Source organism: Acipenser ruthenus, chromosome 26 (genome assembly GCF_902713425.1).
Source record: "Acipenser ruthenus chromosome 26, fAciRut3.2 maternal haplotype, whole genome shotgun sequence".
NCBI classification, from domain to species: domain Eukaryota; kingdom Metazoa; phylum Chordata; class Actinopteri; order Acipenseriformes; family Acipenseridae; genus Acipenser; species Acipenser ruthenus.
Genome location: NC_081214.1, coordinates 22,498,668 through 22,521,399, shown reverse-complemented (window position 1 = coordinate 22,521,399; position 22,732 = coordinate 22,498,668). Strand labels below are relative to the sequence as shown.

The 22,732-nt window shown below is 41.3% G+C and overlaps 1 protein-coding gene across 5 annotated transcripts; it reads right to left on the bottom strand.

Annotated features, from left to right (window-relative positions):
- Nucleotides 1-455: 455 nt before the first annotated feature.
- Nucleotides 456-21,635, bottom strand: LOC117430570 (septin-6). Of its 5 annotated transcripts, none has more exons than XM_034902764.2 (11): nt 21,501-21,635; nt 17,396-17,510; nt 15,772-15,967; nt 14,366-14,552; nt 11,827-11,988; nt 9,383-9,479; nt 8,460-8,628; nt 7,873-8,005; nt 7,498-7,688; nt 6,324-6,368; nt 456-1,906 (listed from the first exon to the last, which is right to left on the bottom strand). In XM_034902764.2, exons 1-10 carry the CDS (start codon nt 21,528-21,530, stop codon nt 6,365-6,367), a joined length of 1,284 nt encoding a protein of 427 aa, XP_034758655.2. In that variant the 5' UTR covers nt 21,531-21,635; the 3' UTR covers nt 456-1,906; nt 6,324-6,364. The 5 variants fall into 5 exon arrangements, with proteins under 5 accessions (XP_034758655.2, XP_034758651.2, XP_034758653.2 ...); XM_034902763.2 differs by lacking the exon at nt 456-1,906 and adding an exon at nt 3,504-4,378; XM_034902760.2 differs by lacking the exon at nt 6,324-6,368 and having other exon boundaries at nt 456-3,005.
- Nucleotides 21,636-22,732: the final 1,097 nt, after the last annotated feature.

The window sequence follows — 22,732 nt, the reverse complement described above, 5'->3', positions numbered from 1 at the left end:
GTTATTACAGAGAAAGGTCCTGAGCGAGATAAGAACGAGACACATACAGCAGTATATAAGCAGAGGGTCAAAGAAATGTCACTTTGGACTTCTAGCAACACACCTTTCAGAGCGTCCCGTGTCATTTATTAAACACACCTTTCAGTGCGTCCCGTGTCATTTATTAAACACACCTTTCAGAGCGTCCCGTGTCATTTATTACACACTATGAAGGTACTGCATTCAGAACGGTCATGAGCATCTGACAGCACCATCCATGTAAAGCATTCGCACAAGTCTTTTTGGCAATAAAACGATTATCCCCCCGAATCATATCTAACAAAATGAAACTGATCCATGTCTTTGCATCTGGAAAATCACTTAGAAAAACATGCAGCTGTGTATACATATCATTTAAAGACAATGCTAATATACCATACACTGAATAACAATTTAAAAACACACACACACACACACATTTTTTGAAATTTTATTGAAAACGTACATCAATGCTATCATAGTCCAGTGAAGTACTTAACTCTGATGTATGGGAGAACCTCTTCTGACATACATGGCATCACAAACTAGGACACTAACTGACTAAAAAGGTTTAAACAAAAAAAAAATAAGCTCTGTATGAAGAACAGTCAATAGTCATTTTAAAATTCTTATGCAAGTTTTCACTTTTGTTTTTATGAGTATTACTCCACAAAATATCTTTACTATAAAGTATGTAAATAAACTATGCCAGTCACACCATTCCTGGCAATTTCTCATTCTATATGATTTAATACATTTGTCAAGTTGGCAGAGTATTTTGCAAACAAATATATCAAATTATACAGAAATTAAAACATTAATCGTTTCTGTTTATAATTTAACATAAAAACAAGGGTCAGAACTCAGTACCAAAAGAGGGATACAGTCATTTCTTCTGGAAATGAACAGTGCAAAAATTCATTATTACAAAATAAGAGTTCAGTAAAACATGTTAGACAGAACACAGTGCTGGGAAGACATGCAAGAACCATACAGATTAGACAGAAATACTAAAAGCACGCTGTAGAGACGCTGTATGTGGGCCCACATGGTATTTCACTTCTTCAGTATATGAAACAAACACAGCTAACTGACTTGCATATATAAATATTTTTTACAAGCACTATAATTGAATCCGTTTCACCCGGCAATTCACATCACAGCCCCTCGATGGCTTGTTATAATACATAATCCATCATCCATTATTCCACAATACTGATGAGGCATTTTGTATCACACTTTTTTCAAGCAATTTATTCTACTGGCACCCTGCTGTATTCTGCGTGATGGGTTTGAATGAGAGATAGTGGTAGCTGCTGTGCATGCTAACCCCATTGACCTGTGTGTGTGTGTGTGTGTGTGTGTGTGGAGAATCCGACAATCCCTTCGTTCATTGTTCTTTCTTGATCTGCACATGCCAGGTGCAATGTTAGTTTTGGGAGGCATCCATCTGTCCACTATGAACAGGTCAGTGACCTCAAGGAATCCCTGGATCCCATGTATCTCACGGAAAAGCCCTTATAAATGAAACAATGGCCATTCAGCCAGGCCATGACGGTGAATCTGGACATCCCCCCACCCTGTCTTATTCCTGGCATTTGTCACAAATAAGTAGTTTAGGGAAGACAGTATTAAGTATCCATAGCTGATTCGATCATTATAAAAGACCACCAAAGGTCTTCAAGGCCCTTTTGCAATGCTACTGAGGCTGGAACTGTGTAAAAAACCCCAAACATATACCATGTAAAGCTCACATAAGGGTTTGCTTAAAAAAAAACAGGACACACAGAATCAAAGTTAAACCCGACAAACAGGAAAGGGTGCCTAATTCTCGTGGAAGCTGCAATCCCCCTCTTCAGACAGGTGGCGAAGACAGATTTAAAAGAAGCTAGAGAGAAAGAAACAAAGTGGAAGTTAACAAAAAAAAGGAGGAAGCTACAGCAGCAGCCAGTCAAAGTGATATCTGCTAGTTAAGAGCCACAGGCCATTCCCAGTGCAGCGCAGAGAAGAAACGCAGAGAGGCGTGGCCAACGGAGAGGAACAGATTAATACTGCAATGTCAAATTCAAAAAAATAAGAAAGTGGATTCTGCTATGTGGCTTAAACCTTCAAGAAGTTTCAAATAATAATAAAAACAAATACACTTCTATTTAGATTATTATAGGATACCCCATATTTTCTACATTGGAGCAATGGTTGAGCAAGTTATGTACTATCCATTAACGTTCTAAAGTTGCCTATTTTCATATTAAAAAGGGAACAACTTAATGTCAGAATGAAGGAAGCATTTTTTTTTTGTCAGTTTTATTCTTGGCTTGGCTGAACTACTCCTGTTTTAAATCACAATGAATTATCAGTTGACCTTCCTTGTGCATCAGTTTAGTTCTGTTTAAAATGTGCACATTGAGAAAGAGAGACTCGTTTTACAAGAATTATCTTTGATCCCAGAACAAAAAAGGGACACGTCACGCGTGCATCTGCTGTACAATTTAGCAATTTCATACAAACTGACTGCTTGTGCTGTTCTTTCAAGCTGACTCAGTCAGGCTTGTTCCACTGTGTATTTCCTATACATACTTCAATGGGGTTTTCTCTCCCACAAATTGTGTGATACGCCACCATTTATACCAATAGCTTAAACTATAACCATCCTATGAAAAACACAAGATAAATAGAAAACAAAACTTCATAAACCTGCTTCTAAAAAAAATATGAATGAAATGTTCAAGCAGAAACATGCTCTACGTTCTAGCAATGGTTAGTTGGAAACACTGTTAGTATTATTATCACTACGCTGAAGAGAATACAATAGCTTATCCTTCATGTTCTCACAGGTGTGGTCTTGTAATATCTAACCAGCAAGAGCTCGGTCCACATCCTTATACCAGGAGCTGCTTGGCCTTTGGTCAGAATAACAAATGAGTGAACGCCTGGTTCCTTAGTAATGAATGGGGAGGAGCAACTACTCTGTGCAGAGCCATGGATTACTGCAAAGGAAAGTAAATACACACATGATGCAAGGGACTGCCACAGAACACTACCGCGCCATTACAGGTTTAATAGGCAAGTAACTGCAGGAGAGGAAATAAGACTCCCATTGCAGAGCAGTTTGATCCATTCCTGGTTTTACTAGGAGTTTAATAGAACACACTTGAGCGTGTTACCTATACACCGAGGCTAATGGAGTAGTAAAACCTGGAATGGGTGACACTGCCATGCAATAGGAGTCTTATTTCCATCCCTGGAGCTGGTTTATGTGGATAATTTGAACACTGAAGGGCATGGTTGGAATAAAAAGACCTGGCCTGGAACAGCCCCATATATATATTATATAAAATGCTAAACCTCTTGAACCTATGTAGGCTACAAACCATGAATCCAATACACCTGAGATCCCACATGGTTCTGAATTAACAAGAATAACCCAGAAGAGCGGGAGAGTTCTTTCTAGAAGGCAAACTGAAACAACACAAGAACTTCAGTAATCAATAAGCAGTTTGGTGTGAATGACCCTTTATTTCCTCAGTGAAGACGAGTACTTTGTGAACACCGATTTACAAACCGGTCCCTTTAAATCCTGTCTGTGTGTCAATAAACACTGTGCCGATACAAGGTGCATCTCTATATAGAAGAATTCACATCTTGGATTTCAAGTTCACGTAAACATACTTTTGTATAATGTGCTTAGCAGTGCAGTACAGCCAATACTTGCAATCCCCGAAGCTTTAAATAGCAAAGTACAAGTGCAAATGAAATGTGAGGTATGGCTCTTCATTTACTAGAAAGCATTATGTTCTGCACATGCAATGTGTAACAGGTACTGTGGGTTCAAATAAAGTGAAACACCCAGGCTTAAAGCATGGAATATCTTGATCTCACGATCAGTCACATATTAGAAGTACTACTACCACTCCTATTATTACTATTAATAATAATAATAATAATAATAATAATAATAATAATAATAATAATAATAATAATTTTGGAGGCCAGCTGTACCTGTGCATTTCCAAACCATGCTGGATGTTTATTTGTATTTGAACACACATATAGAGCTATATGAAACGCTTGTTTCCAGCGGTTTATTTTTCCTGTTACTCTTTCAGCACACGCCATCGTGCAAATGTGAGAAGCAGCAAAACAAATCAAATTAATCCAAAACACAATGCAATTCACTGAGCAGTCCCACTCCTGGTTATTGCAGGTTTCTTCCACTCAGCACAGCCAGGTTCTCATTCTACATGGAGGGGGAGTGGGGGGGGGGGGGGGGGGGGCTGGGGAGCGGGCAGGGAGCACACACTGCAGCTTAACTAGGAACACATGGACTTGCTGGGGGAGGACTTTCTACAGGAAGCCTGAACTGGAAATGAAAGAGAAGTAGGGTTAATGTTTTCTACGGGTTAGAATGGACACGAACAAATACTACAGTAGCTGAATAAAATGTCAAATATAAAACGTAACACACCTAATGCATGGTGCTTAATAATAAACAATACAATGAAACATGCAAGATAAACCTCCAGATAGCACTGAGATGAATTATAGTAATTACCTGTATACATTTTCATAATACAAGAGCCTCCCTCATATTATTTTACATCATAGTTTCTTTCCTACAGGGTGGGGATGCTTAAACAAGGTACGGCTAGAAGGCACTTCTACTAGACATAAACTGAACCTGTACTGATCATTACTACAGCCCTATAGGAGCCAGGTGTTAGTTATAATGTTCCAATATAAAAAGTGTGCTCCTTGAACCACACTGAAGAGAATAATGGTTCGACTCTCTGTTGCCGGTAGCTAAACACACAGGTTTAATTAAGAGCTGCTTTCAGATTCAAGTTGAATGAGAGATTCCTTTATCGCAGTAATAAATAAAAGACTCGACTATGGAAACTTGCTTCATCGTCAAAGCTATGAAACCCCTGTAATGATTCACAGGGATGCGGTCACCAGAGCTGGTCAAAGTGGACACTGCAAGGGCAGCTGTCCAGCTGTCCACGCTGTTCTTGTTCTGAGAAACTGTTTCAAATGTGCAGGGTGGGTTTGGTTCTAGATTGTAAAATCAGCAGCTTTTTATCCTTTCAAAAATAGGATTTAATTAAAGACTGGAGTAAATGGTTTTAAGCCAATGTGTTTCTACAGGGCTTGTCGCTATTTGGGAGGTTTTTCATGCGTCCTACCCTGCATAAATTCCAGAGAATCAAAACTTCCTAGAACTGCGCGTTCTAGCTTTGGGGATCTAAATCCTAGAAGTACAAAAAAAAACAAATGAAGCCACTTGAAAGAAGCTCTGCAGACATTAAAGAAAGAGAGGTCTTTGTAACAGATGGTGCACATGTGCACGGCTATTGTTGGGTTTGATTTGAATCGACAATTGTTTAGGCTTCATGAATAACAGGGAGATCTCACAACAGCATATTGTTTCAAGTCTCAGGAGTGGGCTGGAACAGCAAGCTACAGTATAGAATGGCTAATATACTCCGTGCCTGACACTGCAATTTCTATATTACAGCCATTATTTAGTAGTCAAGCCTGCACGCTGTCCTTTACTCCAGCCAGTACTGAAGCACTGCTTTAAACAACTTCATATAAACCAAATGAAAGCATGAACATTTCAACAAACAAACAAAAAAAAAAACTATGACAAAGTACTTTGGTTTTTCACTACTGCGCAGTTTTAAACATTAAGCTGCAAGAAGGGTAATCTCTTGCTCCAGCAGTACAAACTGTATGTTTGGGCTCTTAATGTAGAGATGTGATCAGTCTAAAGGAGCACTAGACAGTCATGCATTGATTTAAATGAATGACTCTGAAGTTCAGCTTAGTAATCCTTTCGCTCTTGAAGCGTTCTGTCACAGGGATCCCACCCTTGAAAGTTACAGCTGCAGAACGCTGATGTTTCCTGGCTGCTTGATTTGGCCACCAGAGAGCCAAGCTGTGGATGATCCCATTCAGTTTCCATCCATGAAAATAACCCTATTAATGACATTAGTAAGCTGGCATTCTCTTCCATTTGATCGGTCAGAAAACAGGCAACAGCCATCAGTTTAGGGTTGTGCCTAACTGCTAAAACCTTATCACGTGATTTTTCAAGTTCTATTTCATTCCACAGCTTCAGACTGCTGTTCCTCAAAGAACTAGCCTGGAGAAAAACATCTTTAATTAATTAGTTCATTAATCAGATTTACATTTGGCCTGATGCCCAGTATAAAAAGTTTCCTAGTGTTGCAGAGCGGCTGCCATTAAACCCCCCCTTCTCAATTCATTCCATTGCTGTGTCAGGGTTAGTAAATTGGCCTTACCAGGACAATGGGTCTCATGCATCATGCGGCACACAGCAGGGTTAACTGTAAAACAGCACACATGTGACAAGCTGATGAAGGGGCAATGACAGCACTGAACATTATGAATGAAAACACACGCCATGATACACAAATGAAATGTGGACACTGACAAGGGGAGGCGGACCCAGAGTGTGCTTGGAAGAAATCTGCAGTGAAAAACAAAACCTTGATTGCTTGACTGCCGCACAAAGAACGGTTTGAAGGGAAATAATCAAACAGTAAAGAAACGCGGCTACGTGCAAGGACAGACTTTCCTCCTAATCCCACGCCAGCCCTTACAGCAGCTTGTATATACAGCCATGGAGTGAAGAGTGAGGAGCAGTATGGAGGTGTGGAATCTGACCTGTGGCTTCTCTCATTAGACACAGTATGCTCACTGTTCTCTTTTAAAGGGAGCAATCCTAGCAGTGCGACACACACTAGCTCTGTGTCAGAGCAGCACGGGAGGACAGTGTAAAACACTTTATCAACAGAACCATGGAGGTTCACTGTTCTGATCATCCACTGCTACAGTTGCAATATTTTTCAAATCACATCACACAGTACTTGCTTTTCCCTTAGCAGACACTTACACCACCCCCTCCCTTAGTTAACTCCAAATGCATCTGTATGTAAACTAATGCATGCTGCTTATGCGAGACACACACTTGTACAGCTGTGCTTGTGTGTGTAACTTACCATACATCAAGTGTCCACATGAAGCCAAAAGGTATGTGAAGTAAAACCAATGTCACTTATTAGTGGGATTACAGTACTACAGATTAAAGCCCTGCTTAGATTACTTCTGCTGTTAAAATGGTGCAGTGCAGAAACCTCTAAAACATATGCAACAGTTTAAAAAGACCAGAAAACACATCTGTCTTTCATTTCAATGCCATTTAGACAGTCCTGCTAAAAGCATAGACCACAGTTTGGTACGGATTCCCATTTGAATAAGATTATTCCACTAAATGTTTCACACACCCGGAATCAATCCCAGTTGTTTTTTTGAATGCCCACAGATATCCACTACAGGATATTCTGTAGTCAAGTCTAGGCTAGAGTAGTTTCTTCAGGCCAGATCAGATCTGTGTAACTGTTTAAGGTTGACTGATGAAGCAGCCTGGATTTCCAGGATGAGAGCCATACTTACTTTTTCCTCTCCTTGTCCCTCTTGAGGGTCTGGGAGCCTCCAGCCTGCAGGGCCTGTGCCTGCAGCAGCTCCGCGGCCGTCTTCCTCTGCTTGAAGACGTTCAGCTCGTCGTCCAGGAGCTTCTTCTTATCCTCCAGCTTCTTCTTTTCATCCTGGTGCAGCTTCTTCAAGCGGTCAAACTTTTCGTGCAGCTAAAAAAGAAAAAAAAAAAAAAAAAAAAGGGGTTAACTGCCTTGGTTTGCTCTGAAGCGAATGGGATTGTCTTTGTACTGTAACTGGCCCCAATGTTAGAACATGCCCGTTGCACAGCTGCTACTTTGATGGCATTTCTTTTTCTTAAGCTATCCTGGTGAAATGCAGGAACTCCTCCTTAACCTCCTTTTCTGCCTCCTTGAGCTCAGATTCCTTCTCCTTGACTCTCTGGACAAACATCTGTCTCATCTCCTCCTCCTTCTTCTGCAATTCTCCCATGAACTCGTTCCTTTTGGCCTCGTACGTCTCCTGCAGACTGTCCAAAAATAAAAAAACATGGTTAGAAATATCACTAACAGACACACATGCACAGTTAGAGATCTGATTTTCAGACACTTGATCCAGTCATGTGTTGTATGTTTTGAAGTGTTCGGTGTCGTCCTCTAATCAAGTTGAGAGTGTACTTCACGCACCCTCTCTGCTCCGTCAGCAAACATTGCAAGAGAAAGTACACTCTGAACTGGATTAGAGGAAGCCACTGAACACTTCAACACATTATAAGTCAGTTGCTGCTGATACGTTGCAATCGGGACGTGACTTGCAATAATAATTTTGGTTCAGAACAGATCAGTTCATGTAGTTCTTCTCCTGACATTAGGGGTGTTCTTTGCAGTGGCAGGAAGCAGACACTGATCACCGTGTGAGGTTCCGTGTGGTTCAGAGTCGGCAGTGGGGATCGCACCCTATACTGCCGGCTCCACAGCCAGTACCTGAAGGGCTTGCAGTCGGGGTCCGTGTCTTTGAAGCCCATCTCCTCCAGTTTGCAGCGCCGGTACAGCTCGTAGTGACGGGCGTGGGTCTGCTCACGCAGGTCCTCCATGTTCACTCGGATCAGCATCTCTCTCAGCTTCACGAAGTCACAGTGATTCTCATTTTCAACTGGGAACGCAGACATCCAGTTACTCGCACAGTTCTGATCTAGAGTGGGGGCTGGTGCTCTAGATAGCAACATGCTGCCTGATTACCGATACCTCCCTCTGGGTCGCTTGTGATGTTGCATCTCAATTCTTTCTTTAGGGTGACACAGTTATTAACTATACATACACAACGCTTGCTGGATAGCTTCACTAGTCTAAATGGCATGTCTTGTGTTTCTTTTTTAATTAAGCAGCACAGACATCCACACATTGTCCAACAGAGGCGACGAACACAAAGTCATTAGCAGCCTCAGGCCATCCCTTTCCTTTCCATTCAATTCATTCTGCACGTGGCAACTCAACCTTGCAAGAACATCAGTGTCTGACCAACAGCTACAGCACTGATTCTAATCCTTCTTGAATACGGAGAAGGTAATATTTTTGTTATATACCCTATGTGACTAAGACATATGACACTGTAGGATAAGCTGTGCTGGTCCACATGCAAGAAGCAGAACAAAGGTTTATTCATAGGACAGTTGAATATTTCTATATTATACACAGAGCTGAAACTGAATTATGATGTTCTATTAATAGTCAATGGATTGCAGCAGTATTCTCTATATCTATGAAACACTATAAAGTATGTGCTTTTCAGTGATATTGTATATACAGTGATATTAACACGTGGATCCTAATGCTTAGCCAGAATAAAGGAGCAGTTCTTCACAGAGCTCTCCTTTCATTCCCTCTGCCAGGATCTGAAAGCTGCTCACCCTGGACTGTCCCCCAGGGGTACTGTCGAGCTTTCACCATCTTGTTCCCAATCTTCACTTCCTCAGTGCTTCCCACCACCGCAAATGGCAAATGGGCCTGAAAACAAACAAACAAAAATAAAAAACTGTGCCAGAGATCAGCGATATACCTGAACCAAGCTTTCACTTCTATTTGTAGAGACAGAAATAAATCTCTGAACACAAGACTCTAAAACATAGTACTCGTGTGAGACTATGCGCAATGGCGATGCCTCACTACAGTGTGTTTATTTCACATGCTTGTGTTTATTTCACATGCTTTTGTGTGTTTATTTCACATGCTTTTAGGAACAGCAGGTTGATGGTTGTTTTCAGGCTGATTCTAGTTGCTGCCGGCATATCTGTTTCCATGTAATCACTGTCTCTGCATGGACCTCACAGTGCAAGGGTATCACCGTGGGTCCAGACATCACGGCGCGCTCTATTAAAAACTATCTGCAACTGGAAACCGCGTAGCTCAGGAGGCAGACAAAACACAGTTCACGTGTGCCCTGGCAAATCTCTTATCTCATAGGAATTACAAATCTCTGCATGCCAGGCTACAGCCCAGTCAGAATTACTGCTGACTCATGTGCACTGGCATTAAACTGCTGAGAGCACAATAATGTGTTTGATTCAAAGTGTCAGTTCTGTGCGGTGGTTATTACATTGCTCTTGTAGAGGAACTATATCTATACTGAGATATATCTACATACACTGAGATAAATAAACTGATATATAAACACGATTCACAGCAATACATGCAGGCCACAGTTTTCAGGGATAAAGAACCAACAAAGATGGATTTGGTGATAGAGGTGGCTTTGTATTTAATAGTTTTTTTTTTACAGGTACCCAATATACATGGTGGCATCCTCACTTAAGAGAAATAACGTGTCAATATGCAGAAAAAATAATAATGGAAAGCATTGAAAAAAATCATACCTGTAGGAAATGCCTAGTTCGGGTTAGATTTTTAAATCTCTGGAATACCATTTCATGTCCACTAGGCAGCAATATGCTACTGTCAGCGAGAACAGTATCGTATACACTCATTATTAAATCTACTTTAAAAACTGAGTCCTTAGACTTGTGTGTGTTTTTCAAATATTTCCTCCTCCCTGCTGGGAACCCTCCAGCGCCAGACTCCAGCTCTCTCTCTGTGTCCTTTTCCTTGCCTGAGGCAGTGGAGCCGACACGGACAGTTTAAAGAAAATAGGAACTCTTGTGCTTAAAATAGTCGAGTTTGTTAATAAATAGAAGACAGTGGGAAAGGCAATGCATGCGGGCTCGCTTCCAAGCTGTTAAACATGCTCAAAGTGAAAGCTCCAAAGAGCCTTTGTTCATCTTCACTTCACTCCCGCTGTGAAAGGGGAATATTCCACTTCTTCCAGACAAACCAGGGGGAATGGACAGGTGTTCTATGGATAGTACCTCCCAACACAGAGATAGAGAGTTAGAGATACCAGCCTCTAATGTAGTCGACTATCGAAACATGCAACCTTAACAAATCACCCCTATCATCCTGTTTAAGTATCTCTCGTATGACCACAAAGCACTGATCAATGATCTTGTGCTACTGTGCTTCCTTGTAAGATTTAAATAATATATTAAAGTGCTGTGGCAAGGGGCTTCCGCATTCCTGAATGTCGTGCAATCACTTTGTTATGACAAGGGACGAGTCAAACAGAGATGGTCAGCACAGATTTGCAGATTACACAATACAAATGTATTTTTATAGCACGCCTTTCATCCCATGGCATCCCAGAGCGCTGTACAAAGTCAAAAACAAAACAAGAGTGAATTTGTACAATACACTCCAGCTACAACCAATTACATAAAAAAAAGTATTTTTTCAATTTAGACTCCAATGTTTCAACCTGCCTAACGTCAACTGGAATAGGCTCCAGCCGATTTAAGACGATTTTTTTGCAACAACTAACTCTTCTGCATTTTCTGATCTCAAAAGAACGAATAGGAATATCCTGAGTTAGTAGTTCTTGGAGAGATGATGGCCCTAAACCATACAAGTTATTGGGGCATCTTTAAATGTCAATTTGTTAACTTACTAGTAACCAAAGTAAAGGCCTAAGCACTGGAGTAACATTTGGAGAAAGACGAGTGTGGGAAAGTAGTCTGTCAGCTGTGTTCTGGACAAGCTCAAGCCTTCCAAGTTTAGTGACGGTTTTACCAACAAGCAATTGCAATAACCAAGACGAGAGGTTATGAGTGCATGAGTCGTATCCAGTTTACAGAATCGCAAGCGTTCTTAACGGTGAACTGATCTTTATATCGAGCTGTGTACAAGAAAGGAGCTTTCTTGACATAGCAAAGGCTGTTCTGAATATCGAAGCGCTCAGCAAAGGGCCAGCGAGGGCTGCGGAGGGGGAGGGAGGGAGCGCCCTTTTGGGAGCTGTTCATCTTACATTCATGTTGGCATTGATCTCCGCTACAGTCTCGTCATCTGTGGGAAACTGGTAGATCTGCACGCCGTTGCTGACCAGCTCGCTTGTGATCTTGATCTTGAATTTCGTCAGTTCGCTCTTGGAGATGGCATCTGATTTGGCAATGACTGGTATAATGTTGACCTGTAAGAAACAAAAAGGTGGTGGTGAAAAGACCAGGGACTTAAACTGTGGGAACTGGAGAAGGTGGGGATGTTACAATCATTAAATGCCTTTGGTTTCCCAGATTGAACCAATGTGTTATCTGGAGTCTGTGAAACCAGCCTTATATGCTCCACAGCACCCCCTTCAGGAAGGAATGTGCAGCTGCATTTTGCCCCACAACTGGTACCTGTCAATACCCATTTTAAACCAGCAGCAGATTACATCAAAATGCCCTACCATCCAGCAATCATGTTGCAAGACACACAAAAACAGGAGCTGAACTACTGAATTAAGACAACAGGAAGTCATGACATCTGGGGCCAAGTTTTAAACAGCAACAAAGATTTCCATCCCTCATACTGTAAAGATATATTCTGTTTTTTTACAACACCATACCATTCTTTATCCTGAAAGGGAATTTTTAGAAAGGGAAAAACAATGGTCAAGTCTTTATGCTATTAAATTCCACAAAATAAAAAACAACCAATCACCCCAATCGTCAAAATATAAAGGGAATTCAATGCTGGCAGAGCACTGCAAGGCCGGTAGAGTGTAAGTCAGTGTCCAGACAACAGCACTCCAACCTTGGATAGGGAGACATGCAACTGAGATCACTGAGAGGGAGGTAAATAGCTGCAGTTTATAAAAACAAAAAGCACAGGGAAAAAACAAACAAACACTTGGATGGAAAGCTCCCTCTGCTCTACAGACCATTTATCAAAAGTGAACCCCGACTGCCTGCTTCAGCAGGGCTTAACAGCACTTTGAAGGCGGTTTAAATGGTTCGAGACAGAAGTTTTTACTTCTCCAAAACTCAAAAACGGGAAGACTGTTACAGTGCATTGGACTAACTGTAAATCACATCATTCAAACAAACCAGGCTTAACCGTGTTCAATGCAAAATACATCTCGCTTATTAATCTTTAACCTAGTGATGAACAGCTTAATATAGCTTATTATTATTATTATTATTATTTATTTCTTAGCAGACGCCCTTATCCAGGGCGACTTACAATTGTTAGAAGATATCACATTATTTTTACATACAATTACCCATTAATACAGTTTTTACTGGAGCAATCTAGGTAAAGTACCTTGCTCAAGGGTACAACAGCAGTGTCCCTGACCGGGGATTGAACCCTCGACCCTCCAGTCAAGAGTCCAGAGCCCTAACCATTACTCCACACTGCTCCACATCCCCTAATAAAACATGTACAACACTTTGTGTAGTCTTCCTCAGACAGGCTCATATTTATCTTAAACAAGCCCACTACAGTCTCTTGATATTTTGTTAATTGATGAATTTGGTTTACACGCAGTTAAGTGATGCTGACAGTACTTTAGAAAGACAACCCATGGATTCACAGAAGACAACCATTTTGGCAATGTACTTTACTGTATGGAGGAGTTTGAACTAATTCACTGTGCTCCGCATTTCACCATTTCATGATCTGTAAGTTACTGTAAACCAAGAAGCCACACATCTCTCATGCAGTTATAAACAAGGACGCAGAGGAAATCCATGCTGGTGCAAATAAAAGGGGAATGCAACGCGAACCACAACTATGCCAAGCACAAGACCTTTATCAATAATTGTCGTGTATGAACATTTTAAACCATGAATTACCACATACATTTGACAAGTCAGAACACAAGCTCTATTTATGCAATTTGATGCATTCTAAATCAATATTTCTCCACTGAAAGAGTTAAACATGCCCAGGCTAATCTGTCAAATTTAGAACAATGACTAAACACATTGTATTTTTAAACAGCTGTTGCAACACACAAGTGTCCCAGTTACATCACACGCACACACACACACACACACACACACACACACACACACAGCACTGACTAATGCAAGTATTTTTAAAATATAAATATGATGCAACAAGCAGGGTCACAATTAGCTTCATTACAAGTAACGGGTCTTGATTGGGGTTATGAGAGCGAGGAAAGAGGAATCACAAAACCTGTAACTTACAAATAAAATAAACAAATACCAAACTGAAAAGCTATTTCAATATATTATCTTTACTGTAGAGCAGGGCTGTCCTGATACGGCAGGTAAAACACACCATAGCAATTCATTAAAACAAACATTTAACTATCTGCCCAGTTATTTTCATTCTTGTCGTTATAGTTACAATTAACGACAAGTCTGATTTGATGCAAGATTTTGTTTCCAGGGATAGAAATAAGACTCCCACTGAACTGCAGAGTCACCCATTCCAGGTTTTAATACCAGATTGATTAGACACAGTCTGTAACAAGCTCAGGTGTGTCATTAAACTCACAGTAAAACCAGGAATGGATCAAGCCTTATTTCCGTCCTGGAGTTTTTCAGTCTTACCTTGCTGTCCAGCTTCTTCATGGTGACCAGGTCGAGGGACTTCAGCGAGTGGCCAGTGGGGGCGATGAAGTACAGACAGGCGTGGATCCGGGAGTCATGGTAACTGTGGAGCGTGCGTCTGATCTTCATTTCCTCCTGAAGGTAGGCCTCGAACTGTGTGTCAATGAACTCCACGACTGACTTGTAGCTTCAAAACAAAGAGGGTGAAATGCTTAGGCGGAGTCGGGCTGGTCAACAAAGTTAAAACCAAACTGCCAGCAAAGTGTACTTGGGGGCAGCGAAGGACATTCAAAGTATTTCTGCAAACTTGGTCCCAAAAATGGATTCATTGAACCTACGAAACCTTCAAAATGGTCCCAAAGTGCAATAGACCAGGGGACACAACACCCTCACTAACAAACAGGGACGGGGTCAACTCCTCCTTCCTACTTCCTTTTATCAATCAATTCCCAATTCCAATTCCCATTCCCTTTAATCAATCCCAACACACCATTCATCAAAACTGGAATTAGCAGTGTTCTGTTAAAATGAGCTTCTTCACAGTGGCAACGAATCACTTCGTCTCTGAAATATAAAATTCTAATTCCTTCGAAGGAATTGGGAATTGTAAAAGAGGAAGTGACCCCAACCCTGCTAACAGACCGCTATTGTTTAGTTTTTGTATATACCATGAACACTTCAAAACCTGAGACTGATGGTCCAAATGAAAGAGAAGCTGACTTACCCTAATGCACAGGGTATTGCATTCAGCACAGGCACACATCAGAAATATCAGGGTTTCTCTATGCATCTCATATGTGAATACTAGTAAAGCTGGTCTACAATATATACTTTCCTTTAAATGGAGCAGCTCTATTCAAGCACCATTAAACTGTCTTAACCAGGATAGTAAAGAGGTGGAAATGGAACGGGACAAAACAAAGCACTTAATCATTAAGAATTGTGGCATATCTTCAGTTTTTCTATATTTAGCAGTCAACTGATCTGGAAAATTATAATAATAACTGCACTTTCATCTGTACAAGATGGCTTTAAGGCTGAATTAACACAGCTGTAACTGGTTCCTTTAGCACACACGTTGAACGTTACTCTCTTAATCTTTGTTATTGAAAGCTGTGGCAGACATTGCACATTGTATGAATCTCTAGTGTGAGTTTACATTAAATGTAAAAAAAAGGTTCCAAGTTCAGACAGCAGCATTATATTAATATTAATCTATAACAAACTAAACACTGTTTCAATTGTTATAAATTCGCCTGCAGGCACAGACACAGCAGTTTTAACATGTGAACTGTGGAGGCTTCAAACATATAACTACACACTGTGGCTACTCAAGCTGGTAGTAACACCTGGAACAGGTAACCCTGCTATGCAGCAGGAGCCTGGTTGAAAGCCATGCTGCCTACCTCTCCTCCTTGTTGATCTGGTCTCCGAACCCCACCGTGTTAACCACAGTGAGTTTGAGGCGCACGTTGCTCTCCTGCAGCTCGTAGGTGTTGGATTTGAGCTGGACTCCGGGCTGGCTGTGCTGGGCGGGCTCCCCTTCAAACTTGGTGTTGAACAGAGTGTCCATCAGAGTGGACTTCCCCAGACCAGTTTCACCTAGAAACAGCACAACACAACACACTGAAGAAAGTGCGTTCGGGGTTTTCTTGGCTTCAGATTTTATATAGACAACCGTCAAAGAAAAAAAGATCAGTGACAACAGAAACCCCCCCCAAAAAATAAATAAATATATAACACCCGCCATAACACCGTCAATAGGGTGCAGTGCCACTATGGAGAGCCTTGATAGCACCTACTTCAGCAGGTTGAGTCTACAAGGAGTTAAACATATCGGAAGTGATCAACCGTTGCCTACAATTCCTTCGTGGAAACTGGGGGTAGAAACATTAAGTCTGTTCCAGAATTGTCCAAGCCCTGCAGTTATTACATACTATACTGGCTGTCCTACAGTGAAGTAACCAGCACTGTGGACCAACAAGCTCCACCGAAGCACAGCATTAAAAGATTGGAGGTTCCATCCAGTTATCTGTTCATGACACGGACACACCGTCGGGAGAAAAACAGCTTGCTTTCTGGAACAGAAGGACTTGTGGTGGACCTGCACTTTCACTGACTCATGGATCAACTGATCCCATTCAAATACAAGGTTACAATGCAGTTTATGAAACAGCTACGATCTACTCAAAAGAATTGCTTAGCACAACAATTCGATTTACTGCACCGCTTTGGTTTTGTGAACGCTACACTTCAAAAGAGCCCTGTGATCTGAAAGCTGTGTCAAACTGTCCAGTAACAGTACAGTGTGGATCAATCAAGCTGTGAGAGAGAAAGCTGCTGCAGCTGCATTCACAGATGCCTCGCCATTCACTGTGTCTTAATATGGAAGCTGTTATACAGAGTCTGCTTGACTCGATGGATACGTGGAAAACTATGTTTTCTGGTGCACTGGTGCCAGAAGATGCTGTGCACTGCCGACATTTTATTATCAATTCATCAGAAAAGAAAACGTGCAAAATGGGACCTCAGCAGCCTAGCTCGTGAAATGGTCAGTTTCAAGCTACTGTACTCTGGCATCAAAACATTTTCCACTGCACTGTCGTTCGTATGACCTCACTCACTTGTTATGGATAACAACAACAGAAGACTTTTACCAGGATAGAAATCTACTGGCTACTGTATACAGTAAGAAAGCAGCAAGACTTTCAAGAAGCTGCAGAATACATCTGTGTCACGGGCACTGCTGAAACAGTGCTGGGACAGACAGTTTAATATTTTAAACAGCTGTTGGTACTTCCAAGACTGTCAGGGATCATGCTTATTTATAGCAGGGCTTGTGTTCTAACTAGCAGACTAGATATGAAAAGCTTGCATTAGATAACTGTCTCCTACAACGTCTGAAGGAACCTGCATAACAAAGATCATTCATACAAGACAGTGAAAACCTGCAGCATCCAAACACTGTACCCCAAGCATCTCATTTTCCTGATATTTAAAATAATGTATGGTGGGGATTCTGGTACTCACCCACACAGAGGATGTTGAAGCAGAAGCCGTGGTTAACGGACTTGTTAACCAGCTGGTCCGGCATGCTGTCAAAGCCCACATGGCCAGACAGAGGGACAGTACGGAGACCTTCTCCCTGTTAACACACACAACAAGAGAGGCAGGACGTGAGTCAGGGTGCGAACACAAATTGCATGGATTGCATGGAAATTAATTAAGCAAAACATAAAAAAGGACTAAACAAAAATACATGCTTGGTTTACTGTTTGCCACCATTTAAAACCTACTCAGATAGTTGAATGCATTGTAGGAATTTATTTTAATGTCAAACAGCAGCTACTGGATTTCATCGTGGGATGCTTGGGACTCCCGAGGAGGATGCACTGTATTTCTAAATGAGACGATTACATTTAATCAAGAGGATTGTGCAGTGGTGTAATGTACATTCATTAATTAAACTGAAAGTACTTAGCAGCAGCCCAACCCAGGTCCTGGACTAATGCACGTATCTCTCAGAGTATATTCACTTCTTTCACAGTATCAGCGAGAATTACCTGTTTAACAACTTGAATTCCTTCCAGCACAATCTGCGGTATTTAAGTTGCTAAACAATGCACGGGGAGGGGGGGGGGGGGGGGGGGTTCTGATTATTTTCTGTAACTCCTCTTTCTTCCACGTTGTCATGTACCAGGTATGACATAGTCACCATTCTCATCAGGCGATCCTCAGCAAAGTCATTTCTGAGCTGTACATCACAATGGTATGAAGCCTCATTCTCATCACAGCACCCTTAACCAAAATGCAATTCAAGAGCTTAAAAGCATGCATCTGGCAAACCCCAATCTTTTGTGGTGCTCATGTGACCTGACTTCCTGTTTCCTGTGTCTTAACTTCTACAGGCTCCCAGTGGCTGTGGTGAGCAGTTAGACCACGCTTACATATATGGAAAGTACTGACGACTCTATGTAGTTCATGCTCTGCTGAGCTGAAGACTAGACTTTGAGTCCTCAAGTGCACAGCGCAGCCCTGTGAGCTAGTCTACTTCACCGGGGGAAGCAGTCACCATACAGGAGAGGGGAAGTACAGCATCTGAACACCTGATCAAACCGATTCAGACACCATTTCCACGAGGCCACACAAGCACACTGGGCAGGAGGTTTGAAATTTGCTCCTCTTATTTTTATACAAATAAACAGTAAATGCTGCCCTTTAACCCTGCTTGTGCTTCACCCCAGGTGTGATTAAGACCTAGCTGTATTACCCAGACCCCACTGTATCAAAACTATGCAGAAGAGTCCCTGCATTAACGCTGCACTAGTTACACACAATTGAGTCAATTTAGAACAAGTGGAGCACCTTTTTTATCTAGGAGCAAAAGAGTTGCAGATTTGTTCCACTATATTTTTGTATGCCAACCTCAAATACTGAAAATACTACGGTTTTAGGGGTAGAAAAACTGGAAGACTGGTACTTTGTTTGAACAGACAGCAGGCTGTTCATAGTGGGCACTGCATAACACGTGGTCCTGGTATTATTTTTGGACCACGGTTTTTCCTGACACACACTCTCAAGCAACAAACCCAACCAAATGACACAGCAGCCTCTTCACAGAAGTCACATTAAATCACTCGGATCTCTGGATTAGCTCTGGCATCTACTCTGATGACATCACAGCCGGTCAGGAGCTGGCCTCTGTAGTGATGAGCCTGGCCACTGCTGGACTTGAGAACGCAACTTACAAGGAATACCGAAATACAACATTCACATTCCCACCACACCGCATCCAAAACAGGTTTCTCATTCACTACTTCATTCACACATGCTTCTGTCCAGCAGCATAACTGAAAATGATACAGGGCAGCACTTAAAAAAACGTTTTGACGAGAATATCTTCACAGTTGCATTGATTAAGACTTCTCATTGAAATAAATCTTAAGGTGGAGTGTTTAAAGTCACGGTCAAATTAAAATGACTGCAAGATGGTCCTGTTGAGTTTTTTTTTACATTACATTTTGGTCATGATGCCACATGAGTTAATAAGGGATCAAAGCTTTGATCAGCGATATTTAAGCAGCAAGCACTGCCACCTCTGGAGTAGCTTTGAAGAAATGACTGACGCAATTTCATTTCATTCATCTGACTTGGAAGACAGTCAAATTACAGCAGAGCTAGTAAATCAATATGTACATATAGAGAGGCATTTACATATCTACCCAACAGCCTGCTGATTTCAGAAGTGTGAATATTACAGAGCCTTTTCATTTCAACACTTGATGCATAACCTTCATCTGACAGACAAATCCTTCCAAGCACAGACAATCCAGCAACTCCACTTTCAAAATGATTCACAGACACTAACATCCTCCCGCAAGACCCCCGATTGTACCAGGGGGTTATGAAAGCAGCACTCACAACCGGACACTGACGACAGCACATTAGAAATATTAAAACTAACAGATAGATGCGTAGCTCTGACCAGCCATTAGCACAACGATTCAAATATAACAGGGGGTGTTAAACTGTACTAAAAATAAGGGGGGAGAGGCGACTTGGTTTTTCACTGGGTCTGGATAGAAAGCTAATACTGTATCAAATTCCTTCTTGTTTTTTCTTGTTATGACCTCACACTTTTTAAAACAGAACAGGCTACTTGTGATCGGCATTTTTAAGCCAGCTGTGCAACAGATTAAACAAACAACAAGGGCTGTGTGGGACTGCCACGCCAGTTAATGGGTTTACAATCAGAGCCGTTGAGAGATAGAGCCTACCTGTGAAAGACGTTCATTTTAACAAAGTGGTCACTATCAGTGAAAATCTACTGCCAGCTGTCTTTATGGGGTTTCCTATTACCAGTACAAACTGCTCTGCCGGTACGAATCTCCAGAAAGACTGCTGCCAGTAGTTTAGCAACAGTGCTGAAAGAACAGAAATGCTTCTGTATATGATTTACTTTACGTTTAGAGACAGTAGAATGGGTGGTTACATTAAGAATTTGTTTTGTGGAGCTACTGTGGAATCAGCTGCCATAGTGCCAGTAAAAATCCTACTGCTAGTAACAACTGCCTTATTTTAAATATGGGTTGAAGATACATAAAGGTGTCGGGTTGAAACTGTATACATTCAGCAGTTCTGCATTTGGAAAAATAATAATAAAAAAAAACTTTGGGTTACTTTTTATCGAGGGTCAATTTGTGATTGCAAAACGCAGGGCTGCCTTTGAAAATGTGGTAAAATCCTAGCATCTCATCACGCTATCCGCGGGATAAGCATTCATTCCAACTGGCGTCGCAAAATGCCCGTGCTCTCATAATTAGTTATTTCCTGATGTTAATTTGTGGAGGGTTGTGAATGTTCCACAAACAAACTGGGGACTGTGCAGTACTGTAACCAATTAACAGTTTGGTAAATAATATATTTTGCGCTCTTGCAAACTTACAACAGTATCAGTTTTACGCATGGTTAATCACAGTGTTTTCCCAGAGCTAAAAGGCGTCTTTGCAATAATCAAATTAGGGTAGGTTAGCAAGCTATTTTTTTCACATCCCGTAGCAGACTGTTTATCAACACTATGCAACCAAGTGCACTTGTTTTGCCCAATTGATTCATTCAATGTAGGCAACGCCCAGCGTGCACCTCGAGTGACAGGACTCGAACACAATGCAAAATAGCGGAATTGAATATGGTGCCTCAGAACTTGCAATATTCTGCTACTCCCGTTTAAACAACGACTGAAACGTGCTGAGAAACATTAGTGCCCAAAATGTGGTAATTAAAACGCCTCTTTAAATGTATATTTTATTTTAAAAATTATAATTCTAGTCAACACATCAAAAGCACGTTTAACTGAGAGGAGCGGTACTGCGCCTTCATTGTGAATTTGTTATTTAATCAAAGACCACATTTGCAGCATTAATACGAGTTTCTTCTCGGAAATGCAGTAATCATATCAATACAATAATCTACAAAGTGCATGTATTTTTCCGTTAGCTGACATTACCGTAAAAAACGAGGTTATTGTTAGAGGAAATGTTTTTTTTTAACGTCTCAATGTTGTAATCCTGCGTATTGCAAACATACATTTTTGTATAATCAATTTTAAACCAGCACAAAATGAAAGCGAACTCACCGCTTGCCGAGTTATCTCTGTAGCCGCCATGCTTAGCTACTTGCAAATCGACCCTAAACAGGAAACATCGCCAGCCTCCGCACAGAGGAAAATGATTACAGCGAGGAGCAAACCAAGTGCACCACGCAGCACAGCGTGCTACAGCACGTACGAGACGCAAGAGACAAAGGCAGCTCAACGCGTGCGGTTCAGCTTACAAGATGTTTAATGTGCACGAGTCTTATTAGTACCCTTTGAGGCTAACTTTCCGTTCAAAAGTATTTCTTTAGAATGTGATATGCATGGTTTCCACCCCCTCTTTTGAGATGGTCCGTTCTAACGTCTATTAAAGAAAGGCATGGCCATGAATTTAAATACTTGTTACACGAAGATACTTCACCACTGAAAGCACATATAAGGTTTTGAGAATACATCGTGGTGAAATACAGTGCAGTATTTACAGTTTAATAAGCTGCCTATGGGAAATGATAGGAGAATCTCCTATAATGGGCAGCAGGGCAGGCAGTCCTCTAGGTTCTTATAATACGCTTCCCTGTGTGCTAGATGAAGCAGGCAGGGGGTCTATATTCTACACTGTGAATACTGAGTGCTCATAGAAGACAATTCAACATCAATATTAGACACGTTTACCAGTGCAAGTGATACACTGCACGGCACTATACTACTCTAAAGTATGATTCCTGGTCGACTACACTCTTCCACATTGTACCGTTTGTTACCCACAAGCATTACCTAGTTGGCTTTCCAGTTTGTTTACATCCTCCTAAGGTAGTTTCAATGCACAGATTTTTTTTTCTCTGCTTGCAGCCTTTTTGCCCCTCCGTCACTCTGTGATCTAAACACCGCCGCTGCATGTCTGTGAGTGTGCGCCTGGGATTGCGGTTTGCTGATTTTGAATACACAGAGGAAGCATGCTCATGTGTGGAGTTGCTTATGCTATTTTTTAGTGCCATTGTAATTAGAATTGTAATTACTGCAGCATGATTATAACTGGGATTGTAAACTGAACAAAACTGCATTGCAGTTGTAATTGATTGAAAGAGTGGGACTCTTGAATCACTCAGGATGTTGCAATTATTGATATAGAAACTAAGCAAGAGGCAGTTCAATGACGTCATGAGAAAGACTGATGTTATCTCGCTGTATCACGGTGTGTTTGTCGTAGTATCTGAATCAACAGGAAATGGATTTTCTTACAAAGGTAAAACCTGTTTGTCTGAATGTCTGAAACA

Excerpts from the sequence above, each read along its gene's own strand:
- LOC117430570 (XM_034902760.2), bottom strand. The coding sequence starts at position 21,530 with ATGGCGGCTACAGAGATAACTCGGCAAGCG. Across the intron at positions 17,511-21,500 it reads CAGAGATAACTCGGCAAGCG|GGAGAAGGTCTCCGTACTGT; the intron begins GTGAGTTCGCTT and ends GTGTGTTAACAG. Across the intron at positions 3,006-7,497 it reads AGGGACAAGGAGAGGAAAAA|TAATCCATGGCTCTGCACAG; the intron begins GTAAGTATGGCT and ends TTTCCTTTGCAG.